Source organism: Aquarana catesbeiana, linkage group LG08 (assembly GCF_042186555.1).
Source record: "Aquarana catesbeiana isolate 2022-GZ linkage group LG08, ASM4218655v1, whole genome shotgun sequence".
Lineage (NCBI taxonomy): Eukaryota > Metazoa > Chordata > Amphibia > Anura > Ranidae > Aquarana > Aquarana catesbeiana.
Window position 1 is genome coordinate 32,532,452 of NC_133331.1, and position 24,357 is coordinate 32,556,808.

Here is a 24,357-nt window from a genome sequence, read left to right on the forward strand (position 1 = left end):
CACCCAAAACACCTTGTCCCCATGTTGATGGGGACAAGGGCCTCTTCCCCACAATCCTTGCCCGGTGGTTGTTGGGGTCAAAGAAAGTGTCCCGCGATGTCCATCCATCTTCAATCACAGCGCCGCCAACCCGTCACATGACATCAGAAGTGGGCTGGGTCACCCGATTACGTCAACAAGTGGCCCTGCCTTCAGCTATATAACAGCTGTCATCGTGAAAAAGCTGCAGTTGCGGGGACACCTGCCATCGAGGCAGAGTTTTTCCGTTTTGTTTTTTTCTCGGGTCATCGGCCCTGTGATTGAAGATTTGAGGAATTGTCAAAAACTGTCTCCTGTAATTTTTACCTTTTTTGACACTTTTTTTGGTGAATGTTCAGAGGTACAATGTACCCGATACTCATTCACATGGGGGGGCCAGGATCTGGGGGCCCCCTTGTTAAAGGTGGCTTCCAGATTCTAAGTCCCCTGCCCGCAGACCCCCGCAACCATGGGGCAAGGGTTGTGGGGAAGAGGCCCTTATCCCCATCAACATGGGGACAAGGTGTTTTGGGGGGGACCCCAAAGCACCCTCCCCATGTTGAGGGCATGTGGCCTGGAACGATTCAGGAGGGGGGCGCTCTCTGGCCCCCCCTTTTCCTGCAGCCTGTCAGGTTCCATGCTCGGATAAGGGTCTGGTATGGATTTTGGGGGGACCCCCTCGCCATTTTCTTTTTAATTTTGGCGCAGGGTTCCCCTTAAAATCCATTGCAGACCTGAAGGGCCTGGTATGTATTTGGGGGGGGGGCACACCATTTTTGTTTTTAATTTTGGCATGGGGTTCCCCTTAATATTCATACCAGATTCAAAGGGCCTGGTAATGGACTGGGGGGAAACTCACGCCGTTTTTTTCAATGATATTTATCTATATTGCCGGGATCTGACAATACATTACAGCCGCGAGCAGTTTTAACTTACATTTTTTCCTTTAGAAATTTCATTTTCCTGCGGGACTGTTATGAACATGCGAAAGACCCCCCAGACACGATATTTAAAGGAATATTACATTTTTATTGTTTCACTTTAAGCATTCTTAAAATCACTGCTCCTGAAACAATGGCCGTCTTTAAAACTTTTTTTTGCATTGATACATGTCCCCTGGGGCAGGACCCGGGTCCCCAAACACTTTTTATGGCAATAACTTGCATATAAGCCTTTAAAATTAGCACTTTTGATTTTACATGTTCGTGTCCCATAGATTTTAACGTTGTTCACACAAATTTTTTGCTTGTTCGCATGTTATGCTGCAAACCGAACTGGGGAGTGTTTGGCTCATCCCTACTGGTGACTAGTACTTGTCTTTTTAGTGCAAGCTTCCACAGTACATATTCACTTCTTTTTGTGAAAGTTGATCATTTGCAAAGCTTCTGTTTTCTGAGGAATCAGCCAAGGCCATGTTTGGTAAAAAGCTATGTTTTTGCTAAAAAAAAAAAAAAAAAATCAAATATTGCTTTCTTGTAACCTTGCCAATGCTGAAAGCATTCTGGACACAGTGGGTTTCCTCCACAGCCTGACATGCATAAGGCAGGCAGTATGGTGGAGAACAAAACGAAGATAGCTGTGTGGGAGTGCGTGTACTGGGGCCATTTCTAAGGATTACTACACTAGAGAGTTTATTTTATAAAGCAGGTTCATATCTGCCATTTGTTTTAAACAAATGTTATGGCGGACACATCGGACACTCTTGACACTATTTTGGGACTGTTGTCATTTATACAGCGATCAGTGCTATAAAAATGCACTGATTACTGTATAAATGTCACTGGCACGGAAGGGGTTAAACACTAGGGGACGATCAAAGGGTTAAGTGTGTCCTAGGGAGTTGTTCAGTAGCAGTAGATCCCTGTCATGTCACTAGGCAGAATGGAGAAATGCCTTGTTTACATAGGTATCTCCCCGTTCTACCTCTCCACACCCCAATCGTGGGCCGCCGGCGAACATCGAGTTCCCGGGACCCGCGGGCACATTTAAAGGGATGTACCTGTACGCCCATTTACCTGCCTGTGCCATTCTGACGACGTATATCTGTGTGCGGCGGTCAGCCAGCGGTTAATTTGCAGTTTACTAAACAGGTGCAACATTACAAGCAAAAATTCAAAACAGGCTCAAAATGGCAAAAAAACATGCATATGTTGCAGAATATTAAATACACCGATCAGTATTGCAGGCTATAGCCTACAACTCTGATCCAGTGGGGAAAATCCAACAGGGTAGTTGTACAGAAATCAATCAGTAGATGGACTTCTATACAACTGCAGTGCCCATACATGGATCAAAATTTGGCTGGTCCCTGCTGAAAAGGATGAGTATCGATCTGTGTATGGCTGGCTTTAGACTGACTGAGGGAACATGGAAGAAACAGGGTGGGGTCTAGCTAGGACAAATCTATTTAGCACTTAACAGGCGGGAAGGACAAAGGGATACCAGTTCACATAAATAAACATTTCAGCATACAGTTGTGTTCAAAATAATAGCAGTAAAAAAAAAAGGGAGTAAAGCGCAAAATCCTCATAATAGCTTTTATTTCCACACACGCAAATGCATTGGGAACACTGCACAACCTATTCCAAATCAAAACATTAAGAAAAAGGTTTCAAATTTGTTATTACTTTACAGAAAGTAAAGAAAAAGGAATATTAGACCTTTTTTAAAAAAAATAGCAGTGTCTGCGTTTTTCTATACAAACTCAATCACTGTATAAACTGAAAAATACTTGAAGATTTCGCTTTCCTGTGAATCACTGAACTAATATTTAGTTGTATAAGCACTGTTTCTGAGAACTTCTTCACATCTGTCTTGCATGGTGGAGTCAACCACCTTCTGGCACCTGTGATCAGGTTTTCCAGCCCAGGACGATTGCACTACATGCCACAATTCCTCTGCATTTTTGGTTTTTACTTCAGAAACAGCATTTTTTAAGTCACCTCACAAGTTTTCTATTAGATTAAGGTCCGGGGATTGGGCTGGCCACTCCATAACGTTAAACTTTTTGGTCTGGAACCAAGATGCTGCTCGCTTACTGGTGTGTTTGGGGGTCATTGTCCTGTTGAAACACCCATTTCAAGAGCATTTCCTCTTTGGAATAAGGCAACGTGACCTCTTCAAGTATTTTGAAGTATTCATACTGATCCATGATCCCTGGTATGCGATTAATAGGCCCAACACCATAGTATGAGAAACATCCCCATATCATAATGCTTGCGCCACCATGCTTCACTGTCTTCACAGTGTACTGTAGCTTGAATTTAGTGTTTGGGGGTCGTCTGACAAACTGTCTGCGGCCCCTAGACCCAAAAAGAACAATCTTGCTTTCATCAGTCCACAAAATGTTGCGCCTTTTCTCTTTAGGCCAGTGTTCTTTGGCAAACTGTAACCTCTTCAGCACATGCCGTTTTCTTAACAGTAGGACTTCGCTGGGGCTTCTTGCCAATAGCTTGGCTTCACATAGGCATCTTCTAATTGTTACAGTACTCACAGATAACTTTACATCTTCTTTGATCACCCTGGAGCTGATCATTGGCTGAGTCTTTGCCATTTTTGGCTATTCTTCAATCCATTCGAATGGCAGTTTTCCATTTTCTTCTACCTCTTTCTGGTTTTGGTTGCCATTTTATAGCATTTGAGATCATTTTAGTTGAGCAGCCTATCAGTTTCTGCACTTCTTCATATGTTTTCCCCTCTCCAATCAACTTTTTAATCGAAGTACGCTGTTCTTCTGAACAGTGTCTGGAACTACCCATTTTATTCAGATTTTCAGAGAGAAATTCACTATACCCAGCATGTACAACATTTGCTGCCTTTGTTTACTGCGGCAGGTTGGCTCGGCTGCTCAAATCAGTGATTTTTAGCAGGACTGCAACATTGTGGCGGATAGATCGGACACTTTTGACACTTCTTTGGGACCACTGACATTTATACAGCGATCAGAGCTAAAAATAGCCACTGATTACTGTATAAATGTCACTGACAGGGAAGGAGTTGAATGTTAAAAACACTAGGGGGCGATCAAGGGGTTAAATGTTCTAACTGTGGAGGAATGACTGGAGGAGGAGACCGATCGCTGTTCCTAATTGCTAGGAATAGACGATCTGTCTCTCCTCCCCTGACAGAATGGAGATTTGTCTGTTTACATTGCAGGTAGCCGGCGGACATCGCAGCCACCGCCCACGCACATTGTCTCCTATGTCACGCGTCCTATACCCCTTACATTTTCTGACAGTGCCCCTCCCGAGACTAGACTCTGGATCCGCCCCTGACCCACAGTTGATCTAGAGCAGGGGTCTCCAAACTATGGCCCTCCAGTTGTTCAGGAACTACAATTTCCATCATGCCTAGTCATGTCTGTGAATGTCAGAGTTTTACAATGCCTCATGTAGTTCCGCAACAGCTGGTGGGTCAAAGTTTGGAGATCCCTGATCTAGAGCAGGGTTTCTCAACCAGGGTTCCTCCAGAGGTTTCCAGGGGTTCATTGAGCAATGAGCAATATATGCTTCTCAGATAAGTTCCCACTGACACCATTAATCTTTTTAGCTATCTGTAAGGGGGTAATTCTTCCCAATGACCACAAGTGTAAGGAGCATTCTTCTCGATGACCATCACAATAATGTATCATAAGTTGTAGATATAGTAATTTTTGCCAAGAAAGGAAAGTTCATAGGTGCTAGAGCAGGGTTTCTCAACCAGGGTTCCATGGAATCATAGGGTTCCTCCAGAGATTTCTAGGGGTTCCTTGTGCAATGAACAATATATGCTTCTCAGATAAGTTCCCATTGACACCATTGATAATACTAATGGATCATGAGTAGATATAGTAATTTTTAGCAGGGGTTCTCTAAAACCAGAACGTTATTTCAGGGGTTTCTCTGTGTTGAAAAGGTTGAGAAAAGTGGATCTAGAAGAAGACCAAAAACCCCCAATAAAGCATGATCCAATTCACTTCAGCGGAGGAGATGCAACAGAACAACAATAACCTCATGCAGTTCAATAAAACACCAAAAAATTACATAAAAGTAGGGCAGAATACTGTGCCTATATAGGCAGATATCCGGAATTTTAAGTCCCGAAATTGGAATGTTCCTAGTCTTTGATCTCACTATGCCACAGCAATTGAATATTGCCTAGGAACTGTATTATAAGTACAATGACTTTCATTTCAGTTTTGGGGGATAAGGCTAAATACTCATTGAACAAGCCCCTAGGCTTACACTCATGTAATTTTTTCCATTTAATTTCAGTTAAGTGGCATATTCAATCAATCCGAGTACTGAGAAGAAAAATCCATTACAGAAAAATTAACATCATTCCGCAGTCAGTAATGAAATATAAGAAATAATGGCTTTTAAAATGCTTTATTTTTAAATTAACTATTTTTTCCCCCATGTATGACCCTATATTCTGGTATATGCTTTCTAAGGGACGTCAGGTTCTCCAGGGAAAGGGGCCCTGCTGGACTCTTACCAGTTTTACCTAAGTAAATAAGAGGGCTAAATTTAATCTTAGAATTATCAGATTTTATTTATATAGTTTAAACCTTAAAAAGCAAACAAACAATTTGTAACCACTTTAAGCATTAGCTGGAGTTGGCCTTTAAATTGATTGTATCTTACTTAGGGCTCAGGGCTCAATCTCACCATTTTTCTTGCATGTTTCCATATGAGGCTTTTCCTCATGGGCATAGGAATGAAAAAAAAGTAAAGCAGCCACAATGTTTAAAATCTTACTGTACCAAACTACATGGTATCGCGGTAGCATGCGTTGCAGTGGCTGCGAGCGTACCTGTGTTTGCTAGATGCTTGGGGGTGCCCTTAAAGGGGTTGTAAACTCTTGTGTTTTTTCACTTTAATGCATCCTATGCATTAAGGTGAAAAAAACCTTCTGTCATGCAGCAGCCCCCCAGACCCAGAGACGAGCACATCAGCTCTAGTCAGTGTCTCGTGTCCTGATTGGATAGATTGATAGCAGTGCAGCGCAGCCATTGGCTCCCGCTGCTGTCAGTCAGATTCAATGACGCAGGCGCCGGGGGGGGCGGGGCCGAGTCCTGCTGTCTGTGTCAATAGACGCAGCAGCAGGACACGGGAGCGCGCCGCACGTGTGTCCCGAAGGAGAGCGCTTCTCCAACGGGGCACTCAAGAGGAGGAGGAGCCAGGGGCGCCGCTGAGGGACCCCAGAAGAGGAGGATTGGGGCCACTCTGTGCAAAACCAACTCCACAGAGGAGGTAAGTATAACATATTTGTTGTTTAAAAAAACAAAAAACGAGGGTTTAGTAACCCTTTAAGAATGAATAGCACCCGCGTGCATCTGCAGAGTTTTCTCTACGTCATGTAGACTGCTGTGATGTGGACAGTTCTAGAGTAGAGGAGAATCCATCACTCACCATGTGATACACTTCCCAATCAGCCACTCCTCTTTATGTTGGTCTACCACATTGTACAGTTTTCTTTTTGTACTGTTTCTTTTGTTTTCCAAGGCTCTGATGATGAGGAAACCCTTTGAAACGCGTCGGCCTACCTTTGAGCACTTGCCCTTGCATGGGCATGTCTAATTTTTAATGTATATTTTGTAACCTAGTTTTTTATCAATACGTAGTAACTTTCTTGTATTTATCCACTTTGTATAAGAATAAACTGTATTTTCTTGATTCGAGCATTAGATCACGCGCCTTCCACCCCTTTCTTTCACTCGCCCTTCTTCAGACCACCCCTGATCAGTTTAGGCAGCGGGACACGCATGATCATCCTCTACTTCCCACCATTTGAAAGTACTACCTTTTCATATCAATACCGCCTGCACGAGCGCAGGAGAAATATTTTCTCTGTTCATATCTATCCATCTGCAGAGTGCAGGGTGTTTCTGACTGGTCCTGCACCAAGTATTGTGAACGGGCCCTTAGGAGTGTATTTAAAAAACAATTTGCAGAGCTGGTTGTCCTGCAAAACTACATGCAATTCATTTTAGTTTGAATGCCAGCAAATTTGAATGTTACCAGTCTATTTTCTCTCCAGGTTTGGTGTTCTTCGTTCATAAGAATAGCCTGAATCAGAAAAATACTGTATAATGGCTACTAGATGAAGCTGATGATCATAGGAAATATATACTTATTTACAATGATCGTCAGCGCCATCTAGTGGCCGCAATGCAGGATTTTTCTGAGTCATGCTATTCTTTTGAATGAAGAACATCAAATCTGGAGAGAAAATAGACCAGTAACATTTGATTTTGTCACCATTTGCACAGAATGAATATACGTGCAGCTTTTCAGGGGGAATACCTTTGCAAATTTTGTATAAACACACCCTTCAGGGCTCATTCACACTTAATGCAGTTGGATGCATTGTTGACTGCACTCTAACCGCATAGAAAGTCCAAAATCAAGATATTCCTATGGGCATAGTTCACATTAGTGCAGTCAAAGAAAGTAGACCATGCTGCATTTTTCCACAACGCAAAATTCATGCAAACACATGTAAACACACTGCAACGCATAACAGTGCAAATAGAAGCTCAGGGAAAGAAAGAAGGAAGTGACATCACAGGACAAATGCAGATAGAAAAATGTGTGTCAGCTGCACATGAAGACGCATATCAAATGCATGCATACGTGCAAGTAGATGTGCAGTTTCTAGTTTGAATGGGCCCGTAAAGTCCATTTAAAACAATATGTTCACCTAGTAAGACTACCTTGTCCACAGGGTGACAACGCTGCTGTGTGATTTTAGAGCAGAACAAACAGCGTTGTCACCATATTACAGGAAGTGGAAAAAAATAACTGCATCACACATGTCATTTTTGATGTTGCTTATAGTTACACTTTGGGGGCAATTGCATATGATTAGGCATTTGTTGCTAATAATTTGACTGGCAACAAAAAAAAAGGCAGCTAATAAGGTGGATAATAACAAGAGGAAAAGATTCACAATTAGCAGCTGCATTAACTTTACTTTGTATACTTTAGGTGTCATGTAAGTTCCTAATGTAGGTAGAATGGTGTGCACAGATATGAAGCAGCAACAAGCAGGCATCTCCTCTTTGCAGGTAGGTCATCATAACCCTATGGGGTGTCATTTAAAAAAAAAAGTGTGAATCTGGGCAAAATCAAATGTTGTTAGGCTATTTTCTCTCCAGGTTGAATGTTCTTCATGGAGTAAAATCAGGGGAAAATACCACATTTTTACCACTAGATGGAACTGATAATAATAGTAAATATAGTAAGCATATGTCTCCTATCAGCTCCATCTAGTGGCCATAATGCAGTATCTTCCTGATTCACTCTGTTCTGTAAGAATGAAGATTTTGGACCTGGAAATTAAATAGCCTAATAACATTTGTTTTTGTCCCCATTCACATAGAACAAATGCACATTTAGTTTCACAGAAGTAGTTTTGCATTTTTTAAAAATAAATACACCAATATGTCTGCTTGTGCTTGCATTCTTACTGTTCACATGTTTGGTAATTGAATGTATAATGATGTTTTCTACTTCAGTAATTATAGCTCATCATCATAAGTCACTCAGGTTACTCAATACCAACAGCTTCAGGCCAGAGATCCCCTTTCTCACCTCCTGAGCGCATATGCAGGTGCAGCGGAAGCCGGAGCACCTTGTACCTTTGCTCTTTTCCAATTAATTCACTGACAGAATGGTTTATCACTGGCTTGCATGGTAAAGCTCATATTAAGTATCTGTCAGTGTGTAATAATGAATGTTTTTTCTTCTATGCAGTAACTAACCTTCTCCATATATTTGTGCACAGCAGTCTGGAGGAATGATATTTCTGGAAGTACATTCTTCATGAGCGCCTCCAGTGATGGATGATGGCTCCTTCCTGAGTGCTAGACATTTATATTCAGGGTTTCTTTTTTTTTTTATTGTATTTTTTTTTTTTTTACTCTAGCAGAACACTGCTGGTTGATAGACGACAAAAAAAATGCATCTTTTCTTCACAATATTGCAGATTATTTCAAAATACATTATGTTTAATGCTTAGATTGTGATTCTAAAGTTTGTCTTATACTTACCTACTCTGTGCAATGGTTTTGCACAGAGCACCCTTGATCCTCTTCTTTTTGGCTCCCCTGCCGATTGTGCCCCAACAGCAAAGCTCTTGCTATGGAGGCACTCGAGCAGGCTTGCTCCCTCGCTAATGCATAGAATACATTAAGATTAAAAACCTTCTGCTTCGAGAACCACTTTAATCTGCTAAATTGTTATCATTTGAAGATTTTACTCACAGGGCCCATTCACATGGGGCGCTTGACTGCGTGCCCCATGCAGATCCATGTTTTCCCGGCACGGGGATGTGCAGGTGCAGCGTGCATCCCTGTGCAGGGTGAGTTTGAGGAACTGCATCAGCACACCTCATATTGGGACATGGTGGCTCTGTCCATGCAGCCCCATGACTTCTATGGACTGCTGGCTCGAGGATGCGCGCAACGCCTGTACATCCCCATTCCAGGAAAACACAGACCTGCATGGGGCATGCAATCAAGTGCCCCATGATTAGACCCCTTAGGGCTCATTTACACTTCCTTCGGCTTCTACACACATTAAGGGCTAGTTTACACTTGCTTCAAAACAAGGCTTCGGACAGGCTTTGTTAAAGCTCTCTGAACGCCAGTCAAAGCCCTTGTCACTAAATAAAATAGTTAGCTTACATTCCTGTTTACACCTTGCTTTTGCTTTGCTTTGGCTTCGCTTCAAAAATTATGTCCCATGTAGCTTTAGTGGTGCTTCAAAGCGTCTTCAAAGCCTCCATAGAAGTCTATGGCAAAGCTAGCTTGAAGCCCCACTGAGGCCCCACCAAAGCCTCACCGAAGCCCCAATACAAGTAAAAGGCGCAACACACTAGTACCTCGAAGGTGACCATATAATAAAATCCATAAGAGTCCAGCAATGGGTATATGATTATGATAGATAATGGGTCTGCGAGTCAGGGCTGCCACCAAAATAGACCAGAAGCCAGAAATCCAGTAGAGCTACGAAAAACAAGGAGAGGGGCGCCTCTGAATAAATAGTATACACTTTAATGAAAAAAAAGCAATATCAACTCACATGAAAGAAAGCAATGTTGCACACAGGTGAGCTGGATACCGTCCAGGAGCAGGGTCAGAGTGGATGATCTGGTCAGGGTGAGGTCCAATTCTCACTAGTATAGTGGAGTCCTGCTGGGACATCAGATATCCAGGAGAAGGTATGAAGGTGGCGTTTCCAAGCTTTCGTTCTGCGAGTGGTGTGGCAGCCGTGAGAAAGCTCGGAAATGCATTGCATGTTAGTGATGTCACAGCCCCGCGCCATGCCGCCACGTGCCTTCCAAGCCTCGCTTTGGATGAGATCTGACGCCACATGGCCGTTCTCCATCTTGAAAGCGGTGATCAGTGAGGACATACAAGGGACAGTAGCGTTGATCGACCCGGCTTTGACAGCTCACACCTTTTCCTGGATATCTGATGTCCCAGGAGGACTCCATTATACTAGTGAGAAGTGGACCTCACCGTAACCAGATCATCCACTCTGACCCTGCTCCTGGAGGGTATCCAGCTCACCTACATTGCTTTCTTTCATGTGAGTTGATATTGCTTTTATTTAATTAAATACTATTACTAATACTATTTATTCAGAGGCGCCCCTCTCCTTGTTTTTCTCACCAAAGCCCCACAAAGCCTTATCGAAAGCCCCAACAAAGCCCCACCAAAGGCTTATCGAAGCACCACCGAAGCCTCATTGAGGCACCAAGCAAAAGCAAAGTGTAAACAGGACTGTAAGCTAACCATTTTATTTAGTGACAGGAGCTTTGACTGGCGTTCAGAGAGCTTTAACAAAGCATGTCCAAAGCTATGTTGTGAAGCAAGTGTAAACTAGCCCTTAGTGTAGTGCTTTCCAATGAGTTCAGTCCAGCCAGAAAATACTGTTTTAGGGCTTGTTGACCCACTATTATTTAAAAAGAAATGAAAAGTTCCAAGAAAATGGTTGCACTCTCCAGGGTTTTTACCATCATTTGAAACACAAAGAAATATGACATCAAGCCTCTTGGTTTCTTCTTGCAGCATAGCTGCTCTGGCCTCAAGCCTAGGCCTCTGGTCTGGTCCTTCAGACCAGCTTTCAGTACTACTGTGCTCACGTGGGACTCTGTACCTCTCTCTCAGCTCTTGCAGCTCTCTCGGCTCTTTCTCTTGCAGCTGTTGCTGCTCTATTCCACAAGCTCGTCTCTGGGCAGGGGACCTCCTGTCTCCCTGGTGGAGTCATGATCTACTGTCAGGCCATTGATTATAAGGGCTGTGTACACCTGCACACGCACCCTGCTGGTCTCCAGTAAGACCTGGACACAGGGTTAGAGGCTTTGTCCTTCAGGAATCTTTGAAGCCCCTGGGCTCCAGAACCCAATCTGGGAATTACCAGTCCAGGAGAAAAAATAAAAAACAATTTTCTCAGTTCAGAACTGACATTCTGGAGCCCCTCAACCTGCATTTGTGAGGACTCATAGCTCCCAACTGTCCCGGATTTCGAGGGACTGTCCCTGATTTGGAACAATGTCCCTCTGTCCCTTTTTCCTCCTCATTTGTCCCTCATTTTGGTCTGATCTATATAGTTGTATATAAAATGCACTTTATATCTTTCAAAAAGTGTGTCCCAGTGCTAAACCTTTCATCCAATTTTTTAATTGCTGTATTTGTAAATTTCAAAAGCCAGTATAAAGGAATAGTAATGGATAAAAAAAAGCACTTGTGGGTTTAACTAATCATTTTTTTTTTTGCATAATTCAACTTTAAGGGGTATAGCAGGGGATGTGTCCCCTCTTTCCCACCTCAGAAAGTTGGGAGGTATGAAGAACTCTTTGTGACATTCAATCCTTGTGCACATAGGAACCCATTGTATGCAACCAGCTCTCATGTACGGGAATCTCAGTAAAGGAAGTCCAAGTTGGTTGGACGTAATGCGTGAAGGGGTGGATGCATGCGCCAATGACATCAGCATGCTGTATCTCTGGAGGCTAGGGGCAGAGTAGTAAGATTCCCATACATGAGAGCTGGTTGTATACAGTGGAGTATTTTTTGTGACATGCGATTTTTCATCACTTCTTTCATGAGTGTTTTTATTCCTTTTACCTTTGCCTAATAAATATTACAGTGAGCGCTATCAGTCCCTTTCGTTTTCCATTTAATATGTGACATCTGTGATATGAGTTGGGGAGGATTGAAGGTGGAGTGGCAGTGAACAGTCTTTACCATCTATACCCACCCGTTTTGGTGTGCTAAACATTTTATGACCTCTCTTTACCACTTGAGATCATATTTTGGAGGTGAGCAGATTTGATGTAACAAGAGGTGGAGTGGACTATCTTTTGCACAATGTGTTTGGTGTTCACATTTTTCTATTACTTTGGACTTTTTTACATATATGGATACTTATCCGGATATATACATTGGGGAAAATAATTATTTGATAACCTGCAGATTTTGTAAGTTTGCCCACTTACAAAGAAACGAAGGGTCTATAACAGGCATGTCCCATGGGGCAATGGCGGCCCACGTTCCGGTTTCAAATGGCCCCACTGTTAATTTGGATATATATATATATCTTTTTTGGCCCCTCAACGAATCCCCGAGCGACCCGGGGGCCACAAAATATATATACCCATATTTATCGGTGCCTCGGCGGAGACAGGGAGGGGGCGGGATGAGTGCCAACAGATTAAATACAGGAGAATCTCCGGTATACTCTCCAGCCTCTGATAGGAAGTCCCCTCTCCTGGGCTGGCATTGGACGACTGTTCTGTCTATCATGAGAGGCGGGACTTTGTATTAAAGAGGCAGCCGAGTAAACAGGAGATTTTCCTGTATATAATCTGTCGGCGCTCGTCCCGCTCCCCTCCCTGTCCCCTCGGAGGCTGCAGATGGGCATCGATCAGGCTGCACTGATGGCAATGGTGAGGCTGCATTCATGGCAATGATGAGGCTGCATTCATGGCACTGGTAAGGCTGCATTCATGGCACTGGTGACGCTACATTCATGGCACTGGTGACGCTGAATTCAAGGTAATGGTGAGGCTGCATTCATGGTAATGGTGGGGCTGCATTCATGGCAATGGTGAGGCTGCATTCATGGCACTTGTGAGGCTGCATTCATGGCACTGGTGATGCTGCATTCATGGCACTGGTGACGCTGCATTCATGGCACTGGTGACGCTGCATTCATGGTAATGGTGAGGCTGCATTCATGGCAATGGTGAGGCTGCATTCATGGCACTTGTGAGGCTGCATTCATGGCACTGGTGACACTGCATTCATGGTAATGGTGAGGCTGCATTCATGGCAATGGTGAGGCTGCATTCATGGCACTTGTGAGGCTGCATTAATAGCAATAGTGAGGCGGCATTCATGGCAATAATACTGAGGGACCCCAGAAGAGGAGGATCGAGGCCACTCTGTGCAAAACCCTTGCACAGAGGAGGTGAGTATGACATGTTTGTTTTAAAAAAAAAAAAAAAAAAAAACGTTTACAACGCCTTTAAATTGACTGTAGTGCGTTTCTGAAAAACGCACAAAAAAAAAAAAACCACATAGGTGTGAACGTAGGGTCAATTTGCGGCACCCTGTGGCTGTATTTTACACCTTTGATGGATGATCAGCCACCTGTTTTTTTCCTCCCATTACCTATTATTAGAAGACATTTCTATCCATGTCTCTTTAGCTATATCTAGGAGATTCCGATGTACAACACTTCATAATATGTTGCCACTTGTCTTTGAATCTAATAATTACTATTTGTTAGTTTAGTAATCCATTTCCCTTTCTTTGTTATATCATTGTAGGTTTGCATTGTTCAGAAGAAAGACACAGAGACAATGTATGCCATGAAGTACATGAATAAACAGCAGTGCATTGAGCGGGACGAAGTGCGCAACGTTTTCCGGGAGCTGGAGATCATGCAGGAAATTGAACATGTCTTTTTAGTTAATCTTTGGTAAGTCATTTTCTTTTTAACTTGCGACTTCATTCTGTCAAAGCAGAATTATGAACAGCGGTATTCTGGCACAGCGTCTAACTCACATCTTTTACTGGGTAACTAGGAGAAAGGCAAGGATGTTTGTTCTCAGTTTTTTTTATTTTTAGACTCAGAGTACACATGGTCTGTCTATCTAGCAATGATTGCCTCTCTTTTACACCCTGGTTTTTGTGCAGCTGGCTATCACACAAGCTCCTATTGATGTCCTTATCCTTGTGTGCTGCCTTGGTCATCCAGCCAGGTTGGGAAAGGCTGTCCTAAAGGATGTAATGGATGCCTCAAGTATGATCTCAAACATAATGGTTTATTTATAAAAAAAAAAATTGCACTGCTGTCCATCCTTCACCCATTCCTTCTGTGAAAATGGAGTCAAATCAAATGTTCTCAGGTTTTTTTTCACTGCAGATTGAATGTGTAATTTGAGAAAGAACCACATTATGGCCACTAGATGAAGCTGAGGTACATACTTAAAGTGATACTAAAGGGTCGTTTTGTATTTTTTTTTAAAATAACAAACATATAATACTTACCTCCACTGTGCAGCTCGTTTTGCACAGAGTGGCCACGAACCTCCATTTCTGGGGTCCCTCGGGGGCTCTTGCGGCTCCTCCCCACATCAGATAAGCCCCTTGGAGAAGCGCTCTCCCGAGGGGGTTACCTTGTGGGCGCTCTCCCAAGTCCAGCATTCTATAGAGGCCGAATGCAGGACTCGGCCCCGCCCCCCGCCCGCGTCATTGGATTTGATTGACAGCAGCAGGAGCCAATGGCTGCGCTGCTATCAATCTATCTAATCAAGAGCCGGGAACCCCTGGAGTGAGGGAGGGCGGGGACGCGCCGGCGGAAATTCGGGGCTCAGGTAAGTAAAATGGCTAGGGGACCGGTGACTGCAAGGTGTTTTTTCACCTTAATGCATAGGATGCATTGAGGTGAAAAATAAAGAGCCTTTACAACCCCTTTAAGCCGTACACACAATCCAGAAATCGGACAACAGATCGTCAGGTTTTTTTTTTGCATGCTAGTCGCATATCGAAAATGAAGAGGTTACTAAAGTGACAGAATAAAAAATCGGAAGTGATGTCACGTGTTGTAGTGTATTTCTATTGTATTTTCGGTCGACAACTGTACTGATTAAAACGAAAATCGTACGATCTGGTATTGTAAGAGAAAAATTTCCGTGTCTGTCCGATAAAATAATATCGGATGAACTGTCATGATTGGCTCTCGAAAGCTCTGTACTAACAATCCCATTATTGTACGATCGCTTCGAAATCTGTATTTTTCATACCGATTTTTGGATCGTGTGTACGGGCCATTGCAGTGGGGAAAATTAATTATTTGATCCCCTGCAGATTTTGTAAGTTTGCCCACTTACAAAGAAATGAAGGGTCTATAATTTTTTATCATAGGTGTATTTTAAATAATAGAGACAGAATATCAACCAAAAATCCAGAAAAAAACACACAATACAAATGTTATAAATTGAGTTGCAGTCCATTGAGTACAATAAGTATTTGATCCCCAGCCAACAATAATTCTAGCTCCCGCAGACTGGCTACAGTATGTGTTTATGTGGTACACAGATTAGTTCTGTCAATTTAAGAAGGTGCTCCTAACGACCACTCGTTATGTGTATAAAAGACACTTGTCCACAGAATCTCTTTTTTTCATTCAAACCCAACATCATGGGCAAGACCAAAGAGCTGTCAAAGGACGTCAGGGACAAGATTGTAGACCTGCACAAGGCTGGAATGGGCTACAAGACCATCAGCAAGAAGCTTGATGAGAAGGAGACAACTGTTCGCAAATGGAAGAAATACAAAATAACCATCAATCGTTCTCGGTCTGGATCTCCATAGAGGGTTTCACCACATGGGGTGAGGATTATCATGAGAAAAGTGAGGGATCAGCCCAGAACTTCTTGGGAGGAACTTGTGAATGATCTCAAGGCAGTTGGGACCACAGTCACCAAACAAACCATTGGTAACACAATACGCCGCTGTGAATTAAAATCCTGCAGCAGATGGGTGCCTCCTCAAGAAGGCACATGTGCAGGTCCTTCTGAAGTTTGCCAATGAACATTCAAATGATTCACAGAAGGATTGGGAGAAAGTGCTGTGGTCAGATGAGACCAAAATTGACTGTGTGTTCCATCGCAACCAGGAATGCGACCCATCAGCCGGTGCTCTACATCCAGTGACCCGATCGGCGGTGAGTCCCTTTCCGGATTGATGACAGACAGGATCTTGTCACACTGATTACATGCCTATAACCTAACTCCCTTTGTGAGTAATATTCATTTGTTCCATTAAAGGTTGTTTTAATGCGCTGTGCATCTCTGCCTCTCCTGGCTTACAAGATCTCTTTCTGAAAATTCTAGTTCACTGACTTCCTGTGTCTTTATTACATTCTGCCACATATAGTAGATTATTTCAAATTTCCTGTACTGCATATTTCTTTGGTATTCCTGACCCAGAAATTGGTAAACCCATTGGATCACCACGGTAGCCAGGCAAATAGCATGTTCAGATTTAGTTCACCGATGCCAGCCTTCATATTCCTCTATGTACAGGTTCCCTTACAACCAGTCTAGTTTCTGGAATAAACTGGTTGCACATATCACCCTTCATTGATTGAATACTATTGTAAAACACACAGACCAGGGAAAATATGACTAATAGGATTGTAAATGACATGACTTATCACAGCCTTACAGATAGAACACTGCTGTTATGTACTTTTTAAATAAAGCTGCTAGATACACATTTTTAATGTACAGTAAAACCTTGGATTGCGAGCATAATTAGTTCCAGAAACATGCTTGTAATCCAAAGCACTCGTATATCAAAGGGAATTTCCCCATAAGAAATAATGGAAACTCAGATGATTCATTCCACAACCATTTATTCATAAGTCCTTCAGTTTATAGTCCATATAAAAAGATTATAGCAATGTGACCAGGTTGCCTAACCATAAAATGTCCATCCACAAATGGAAGCCTCCACAATGGGATTAGAAGCAAAATCCAGCAGGAGCTCCAGAGTATAAAAGAGAAGAGAGGCACCTCTAAGTGTAGCAATATGGTTACATTTAATGAAGGTACAACTTTTAGCAACTCACATGGTTGATGATTAAAAGAGGCACATCTCAGTATGCAGGCATCCGGGGTAAAACTGTCCACATAGACCATCCCCCGCACCGCCGGCTCTCACCACTGTCAGTCTGAAATCATGCCTGGGAAGACTACCCTGCAGTAGAGGGATTGAACCGCTCATCGAGCGCAGCGTGGAAGGGATAACATCAATGGCTGTGAGGAATATGGTCTATGTGGACAGATTTACCCCGGATGCCTGCATACTTAGAAAAGAATAATGCATCAAAATGCAGTAGGAGCAGCCCCCTTGGACTTTTGAGGCAGAAAATGGGAGTAAAGAAGTAGATAAAAGGCAACGTAGTGCCACTTTTATTGGGTATACAGCATAATAAAATGTGTGAACATAACCATAAACAATTTTGTTGAAATATACAGAGTATACCAATAAACCAAGTTATACATATATATATATATATGTCAAACCCAAGGCAAATAATCCAGGTACTGCCAGAGTCAAACTGAGGTCAGTCCGTGAAGATTTATAGCATGTATCCCAACATGTTTCGGAAATTATTGGTATATATTTTCCTTCATCAGGGGAGATTTACATTTGGGTGACTTTATCTTTATCTGAAATATAGGTATAGTTACATAGTGGTCACATTGCAGTGTGTATACATAAACTAAACAATTAATTTTACATAATAAACTATATAGTACTTGGCTTTGAGATACTTACATAGAAGGTTCATTAAATGGACACAAGAAGGAGACCGGTAGTTAAAAACAGTATGATAAATTTCATGTTGGCTGAGAGGGTCCGCATGGAAACATAGGTGAACCAGTGTGTGCTCCCGGGCAAACCGCTGGCTTACAGCCACAAGAAGCGCTTTGCTGGCTACACCAGCAAAGAAGTAATATTGTCTAAAAGCCAAGAGGACAAGGTGAAATTAGTAAATGTTTTGAGGTTGATACTGTCAAGACTGGGCTCAGCCCTTCCTTCTCAAAGCTGGCCGCTCTGCTGTCGGCTAATTGCCAGCTCTTATCTCTCCACAGTTTCTCAGCTGATGATGATATCCTGCTCGTCAGTCCTGCCCACTTAAGCCATCCAGCCCAGATGATCTCTACCTTCGCCTTAGTCACATCTCTAGAGACGCTCTCCTGTGTTCCTGTTAAAGACTTGTTTGGCTGACATCCTTCTGGCTCCAGATCCTGCTTGTTGCTCTAGTACGCTCATCTCTGGCTCCCTGGGGGTTGCTGGAAATCTGGCGCCAATTGCTGCATGAGTTCCCCTGGCTGCCATCCTTCTACACCACCCAGTGTGTAGGCTCCACCTGCGCATGGCTGATGGATGACGAGGGACTCCTCCCCGTCTCTATCTCTGGTCCTGTGTGCAGGGAGGAACTCCTACCCATCCCCGCTGTGTCTTTGACACAGAAGGGGATCCTCCTTTGCTGGTGACATGTCAGCGCGTGACCTCATCCCACCCCTAGGTACGGGGCTACGCTGTGCGCCCCTGCATCAGAGAACCGCCCTGTATCTGGCCCCAGCTGCAACTCATGCAGTAACTGGCGCCAGATTTCCAGCACCCCCCTTCTGAGGATAGGCTCCCTCATTAGGATACTTCCTATTTATAGTAATCACACACAGCTGGCATATCTCGGTTCAAACACAGCCGCTGTGATGTGTGCACTTCCACCAGTGTATTGAAAAGTAAAGTATTTTGTAACCCAGGCAACTCATGACAATTTGTGCTTTGTCTTGCCATCACAGCACATTGTTTGTGTCTGTGTATCTGTCAGAAACCATGAATCAGACTGAGACAGGAGTACGGTTAAATCACACTTGTTTAATAATAATAATAATAATAAAAAGGTAAACAGAGTAAACGTAGTCAAAACATAGCCAGAGTTCAGGAACCGGAACGGATAGTCAGACAAGCCAAAACGTCAGGGAGCCAGAGATGAGCGTAGTAGAACAGCAAGCAGGAACAGCAAGCAGGATCTGGAGCCAGAAGGAATGTCAGCCAAGCAAGTCTTTAACAGGAACACAGGAGAGCGTCTCTAGAGATGTGACCAGGGTGAAGGCAGAGATCATCTGGGCTGGACGGCTTAAGTAGGATTGACGAGCAGGATATCATCAACAGATGAGTCACTGTGGAGAGAAAGGAGCTGGCAATTAGCCGACAGCTGAGCGGCCAGCTTTGAGAAGGAAGGGCTGAGCCCAGCCCTGACAGTATCAGCCTCAAAACATTTACTAATTTCACCTCGTCCTCTTGGCTTTTAGACAATAATACTTCGCTGCTGGTGTAGCCAGCAGAGCGCTTCTTGTGGATGTAAGCCAGCAGCTTGCCCGGGAGCACACACTGGTTCACCTATGTTTCCATGCGGACCCTCTCAGCCAACATGAAATTTATCATACTGTTTCTAACTACCGGTCTCCTTCTTGTGTCCATTTAATGAACCTTCTATGTAAGTACCTCAAAGCCAAGTACTATATAGTTTATTGTGTAAAATGAATTGTTTAGTCTATGTATACGCACTGTAGTGTGACCACTACACTAAGTAACTATACCTAAATTTCAGATAAAGATAAAATCACCCAAATGTAAATCTTCCCTGATGAAGGAAAATATATACCAATAATTTCCGAAACATGTTGGGATACATGCTATAAACCCTCACGGACTGACCTTAGTTTGACTCTGGCAGTACCTGGATTATTCGCCTTGGGTTTAACATATATATATATATAAGTAATACTTGGTTCATTGGTATACTCCGTATATTTTAACAATATTGTTTATGGTTATGTTCACACATTTTGTTATGCTGTATACCCAATAAAAGTGGCACTGCATTGCCTTTTAACTACTTCTCTGCTCCCATTTTCCTCCTCAAACGTCCAAGGGGGCTGCCCCTACTGCATTTTGATGCATTATCCTTTTCGCTGTATTTAGGATGTTGGCACTTTTACACATTCAATTCCCATAAACAATTTTCTTGCCTGCATACTTAGATGTGCCGGTTTTATTTATCAACCATGTGAGTTGATAAATGTTGTACCTTCATTAAATGTAACCATATTGCTACACTTAGAGACGCCTCTCTTCTCTTTTATACTCTGTTGTGACATGACGCTACTTGTATATCAAGACATCGCTTGTATATCAAGTCAAAATTGATTTAAAAAATGTTCTTGCAAAACGCTCTCAAACCAAGGTTTTACTGTAAAAGAAAATGAATCCTGCCCAAATAAATGGCATGTCATTGATCGATAGCTCTTTTCAATTTTTATGTTCCGACATTAAATTTAATTGCATATTTTATGACACTGCTGTGAAGGTTTGTGAGTCTCAAAACCCACACAAAAAAATAACCTTGAAAATGACGACAGATGTGCCCATTTATGTGTGTAAATAAAAGCGGTTTTATTGCTGCCTTGAACAGAGATGGGTGCTGTGTGTGCTGCCTTTGGTACTTTTATTAAGTGCTTAAAGAACAACTCAAGGAAATAAATAAAATTAATCTGCAATCATCTAAGGCCATCCGTGAAAAGTCAGAGAATGTAATTCACCTTGAGTTCTATTTTATCCATTGTAGCCAATAGGCCTTTTGCATTGTACCTTGTAGCCTCCTGGCACGAGAGCCTTCTGTGTAATTTCTGCACCCTCTCTCTCAAAGGGTGGCGCTTGGAACCATAGATCACTGGTCTTTTATATCCCTGGGCTTATATTCAGTGCCATTCAAAAATAAGTGTACATTGGCAACCCCAAGGTACAGACAGTCAGCAACAGAACTTGACTGACTGGATAAAAGTTAGAGGACCACGTTTCCTGGATGAGCTTAAATGTAAAGTGCACCTTCAAATAATTCTAGAAGTATAGTAAGTATATATATACAATTCTATACAATATACAGTTAAAAAAATTGTAGGCAAGTGTGAAAAAATGGAAAGTAAATGAACAGAAGAGAAATCTAAATCAAATCAATATTTGGTGTGACCAACCTTTGCCTTCAAAACAGCATCAATTCTTCTATGTACTGTACACTTGCACACAGTTTTTGAAGGAACTCAGCAGTCACTTTGTTCCAAACATCTTGGAGAACTAACCACAGATCTTCTGTAGATGTAGGCTGCCTTCTGTTTCTTCATGTCGTCCCAGACAGACTCGTTGTACTGCTGCAAAATAACCTTGGGGCCAATCACCATTGATCATGACCAAATCTCCAACTTCATTTGCAGAGATGCAACCCCAAACTTGCAAGGAACCCCACCATGCTTCACTGTTGCCCACAGGCACTCTTTATTGTACCGCTCTCCAGCCCTTCACCAAACTGTATCCTGCTACAGCCAAATATTTCAAATTTTGATTTAAGTCCAGAGCACCTGCTGCCATTTTTCTGCACCCCAGTTGCTATGTTTTCATGCATAGTTGAGTTGCTTAGACTTGTTTCCATGTTGGAGGTATGGCTTTTTGGCCGCAATTCTTCCATGGAGTCTACTTCTGGCTAGACTTCTCCGGATATTAGATGGGTGTACCTGGGTCCCACTGGTTTCCACCAGTTCTGTGCTGATGGCACTGCTGGACATCTTTTGTTATCGAAGGGAAGTAAGCGTGATGTGTCTTCCATCTGCTGCATTACGTTGCTTTGGCCAACCACTGCAACTACGGTCCTCAACTTATGAAGACTCCAATCCTGGGTTCATGTTTTGTGAACAACCACAACACTATTAGAGCAGGTGTGTGTAGGGAATTTATAAGAGACCTGACTATGGTTAAGAGCTCCACTATGGTGGACAGGGGAGGTCTCTGCCCAGAAATCAGGAAGGCTCCAACTGGGAGACACCAGAGAGTTGCTAGGTGTATGAATTTGTGTGAGAAGACACTGACAAGGGCATGAAGTGTGCGGCCAGAGCAGCAGCGCTGCAAGTGTAAGCCAGGAGGTTTATGAATATTTGTTTAGTGGCTGAGAAATGCTGAAAACCTCCTGTGAATAAAAACCATACTGTATAATGCCTTGAACGTTATTTTAATAAAAATGGGTAGGAAAAAGCTCTTAAAAAGGACATTTAAATTAGTGGCTGGTTCCTCAAGGCTCTGCTCTTTGAAGCTGGTTCCCAGGATATACAGTATATACCAATTTAAGCTTGTGGAGTTGTGTTATAATACAGGCAAAGGTCATTGTTATTAATGGAGCATCAACATTTAATTATAGAAAAGGCATCATTTGATATTGATGGTCTGCTACATAATATATGGGCTACAAGTGGGCAGTAGCCAGGTGCTTGATTAAGAATGGAGAGTGAATAAAAAACTGGCTGCAGCTGCTCTCTAAACTGGTTAACCTCTATATCAGCAATAGGAGGGAGCTGCTGAGCAAGTTGAGTTCAATAGACTGTCTGTTCAATAGTATATAGAGTCAGACAGCACTGTACTGTGGGAACTGTAGTCCAGAGGAGAAAGACACTACTGTAATCAAGAGCTTTGAACTGCATTTCCCAGAGGAAGATTGGCAGGAGGAGGGGAAAGAGCTGCATTTTCTTAGGCTGTACAGGACACAGATTCCTCTTGCCACAAGGGAGCCTAGAGGGTGCATATCACTGTCCAGTGTGCACCACTGCTGCTGCATAACGGCGGCCTGAGCAGGATCCGGAATCCAGGTGTACCGACAGCCAAAGTCACCTGGGTGCAGAGCAGAGAGTAGACTAATCGCTATGTGTGACCGGATAGTGAACTGCAATATCACTGGGACTGGTGAGCTGCTGCTGTGGGGATTCACTATCTGCTGCTAGAGAGACTGAGCCCTTTAGGAACTGACCATACAGCCATCAAGTAGCCTTATTGCTGACTGCAGGCTTGACTGAGACTATTCTCATGTGCACCAATGACCAACGGTACAACTGGGCCCAAATCCAAGCTAAAGAATTAGGACTCAAGACAGTCTTTTTACAGCTGCTACACGGATACCTTCACCTATTGCTTATGCTAAGAGGTACCTCTCAGAGGACATTGCACCATATTCTAGCCATTCTCTTAGAGTGCACTCAAGATTAATTATAGTTACCTAATTATAGGTATTATTATTCACATTGCAGTTAAGGCATATATGCACTGTTTATTGATGAGTTTGCTGATTCATAAGTCAATCCCAGTATATGGTACAGAACTCTATTCTAATTTACCTTGGCATAGTGATTATACTGTTTAGCAGACTGTCTGAACCTACCTTCTGTGTGCTCAGTTATGATCAAACCACCATTAATTCTAATCCGTACCAAAACATTGACTTAACCACTTGCTTACAGGGCACTTAAACCCCCCTCCTATCCAGACCAATTTTCAGCTTTCGGCGCTGACGCACTTTGAATGACAATTGCGCGGTCATACAACACTGTACCCAAATGAAATTTTTATCATTTTTTCACCACAAATAGAGCTTTCTTTTGGTGGTATTTGATCACCTCTGCAGTTTTTACTTTTTATTAAAAAAATGTAAAAAACTGATTTTTTTTTTTAAAAAAAGTAAATTTTTTTATATTTTGTTATAAAAAATTTTAAACGGGTAATTTTTCTCCTTCATTGATGTACGCTGATGAGGCGGCAGTGATGGGCACTGATAGGCTTGAATGGAGGAGAAGATTTGGATGCCGCACACCGGATGTAGTCAAAAAACTTCACTTTATTGAAAAAATGGTATCATCAAAATAACAAGACTGTCATGCAGAAAGTACAGGTAAGCTGACGCGTTTCGCACTCAGGACTGAGTGCTTACTCAGCTATGAGTAAGCACTCAGTCCTGAGTGCGAAACGCGTCAGCTTACCTGTACTTTCTGCGTGACAGTCTTGTTATTTTGATGATCCCATTTTTTCAATAAAGTGAAGTTTTTTGATTACATCCGGTGTGCGGCATCCAAATCTTCTCCTCCATTCAAGCCTGCCTTGTCTAGCATTCAGCCAGCACCTGGAACTCTTCTGCTCTGAAACTTCCACTTACACCTGGGTCAGTGTCAGCCTGAGCGGTGGAAACACTTTCTTTGCTTGTCTGCATCTAAGGATGGGCACTGATAGGCGGCAGTGATGGGCACTGATGGGTGGCAGTGATGGGCACTGATGGGTGGCAGTGATGGGCAGCACTGGCAGGTGGCACTGATTGGCACTACAGGTGAGCATTGATAGGTGGTACTTGTGGGCATTGATAGGTGGCACTTGTGGGCACTGTTAGGTGG

At 42.9% G+C, this 24,357-nt stretch overlaps 1 protein-coding gene across 3 annotated transcripts in view; it reads left to right on the forward strand.

The window, feature by feature from the left end:
- The window catches only part of STK32C (serine/threonine kinase 32C), a 436,616-nt gene that overhangs the window by 331,237 nt on the left and 81,022 nt on the right, over window positions 1–24,357 (forward strand). For all 3 annotated transcript variants that reach the window (XM_073595673.1, XM_073595672.1, XM_073595674.1), the window contains one exon: window positions 13,843–13,994. In XM_073595673.1, coding sequence (XP_073451774.1) covers window positions 13,843–13,994 — 152 coding nt within the window. The remainder of the gene's footprint in view (window positions 1–13,842; window positions 13,995–24,357) is intronic.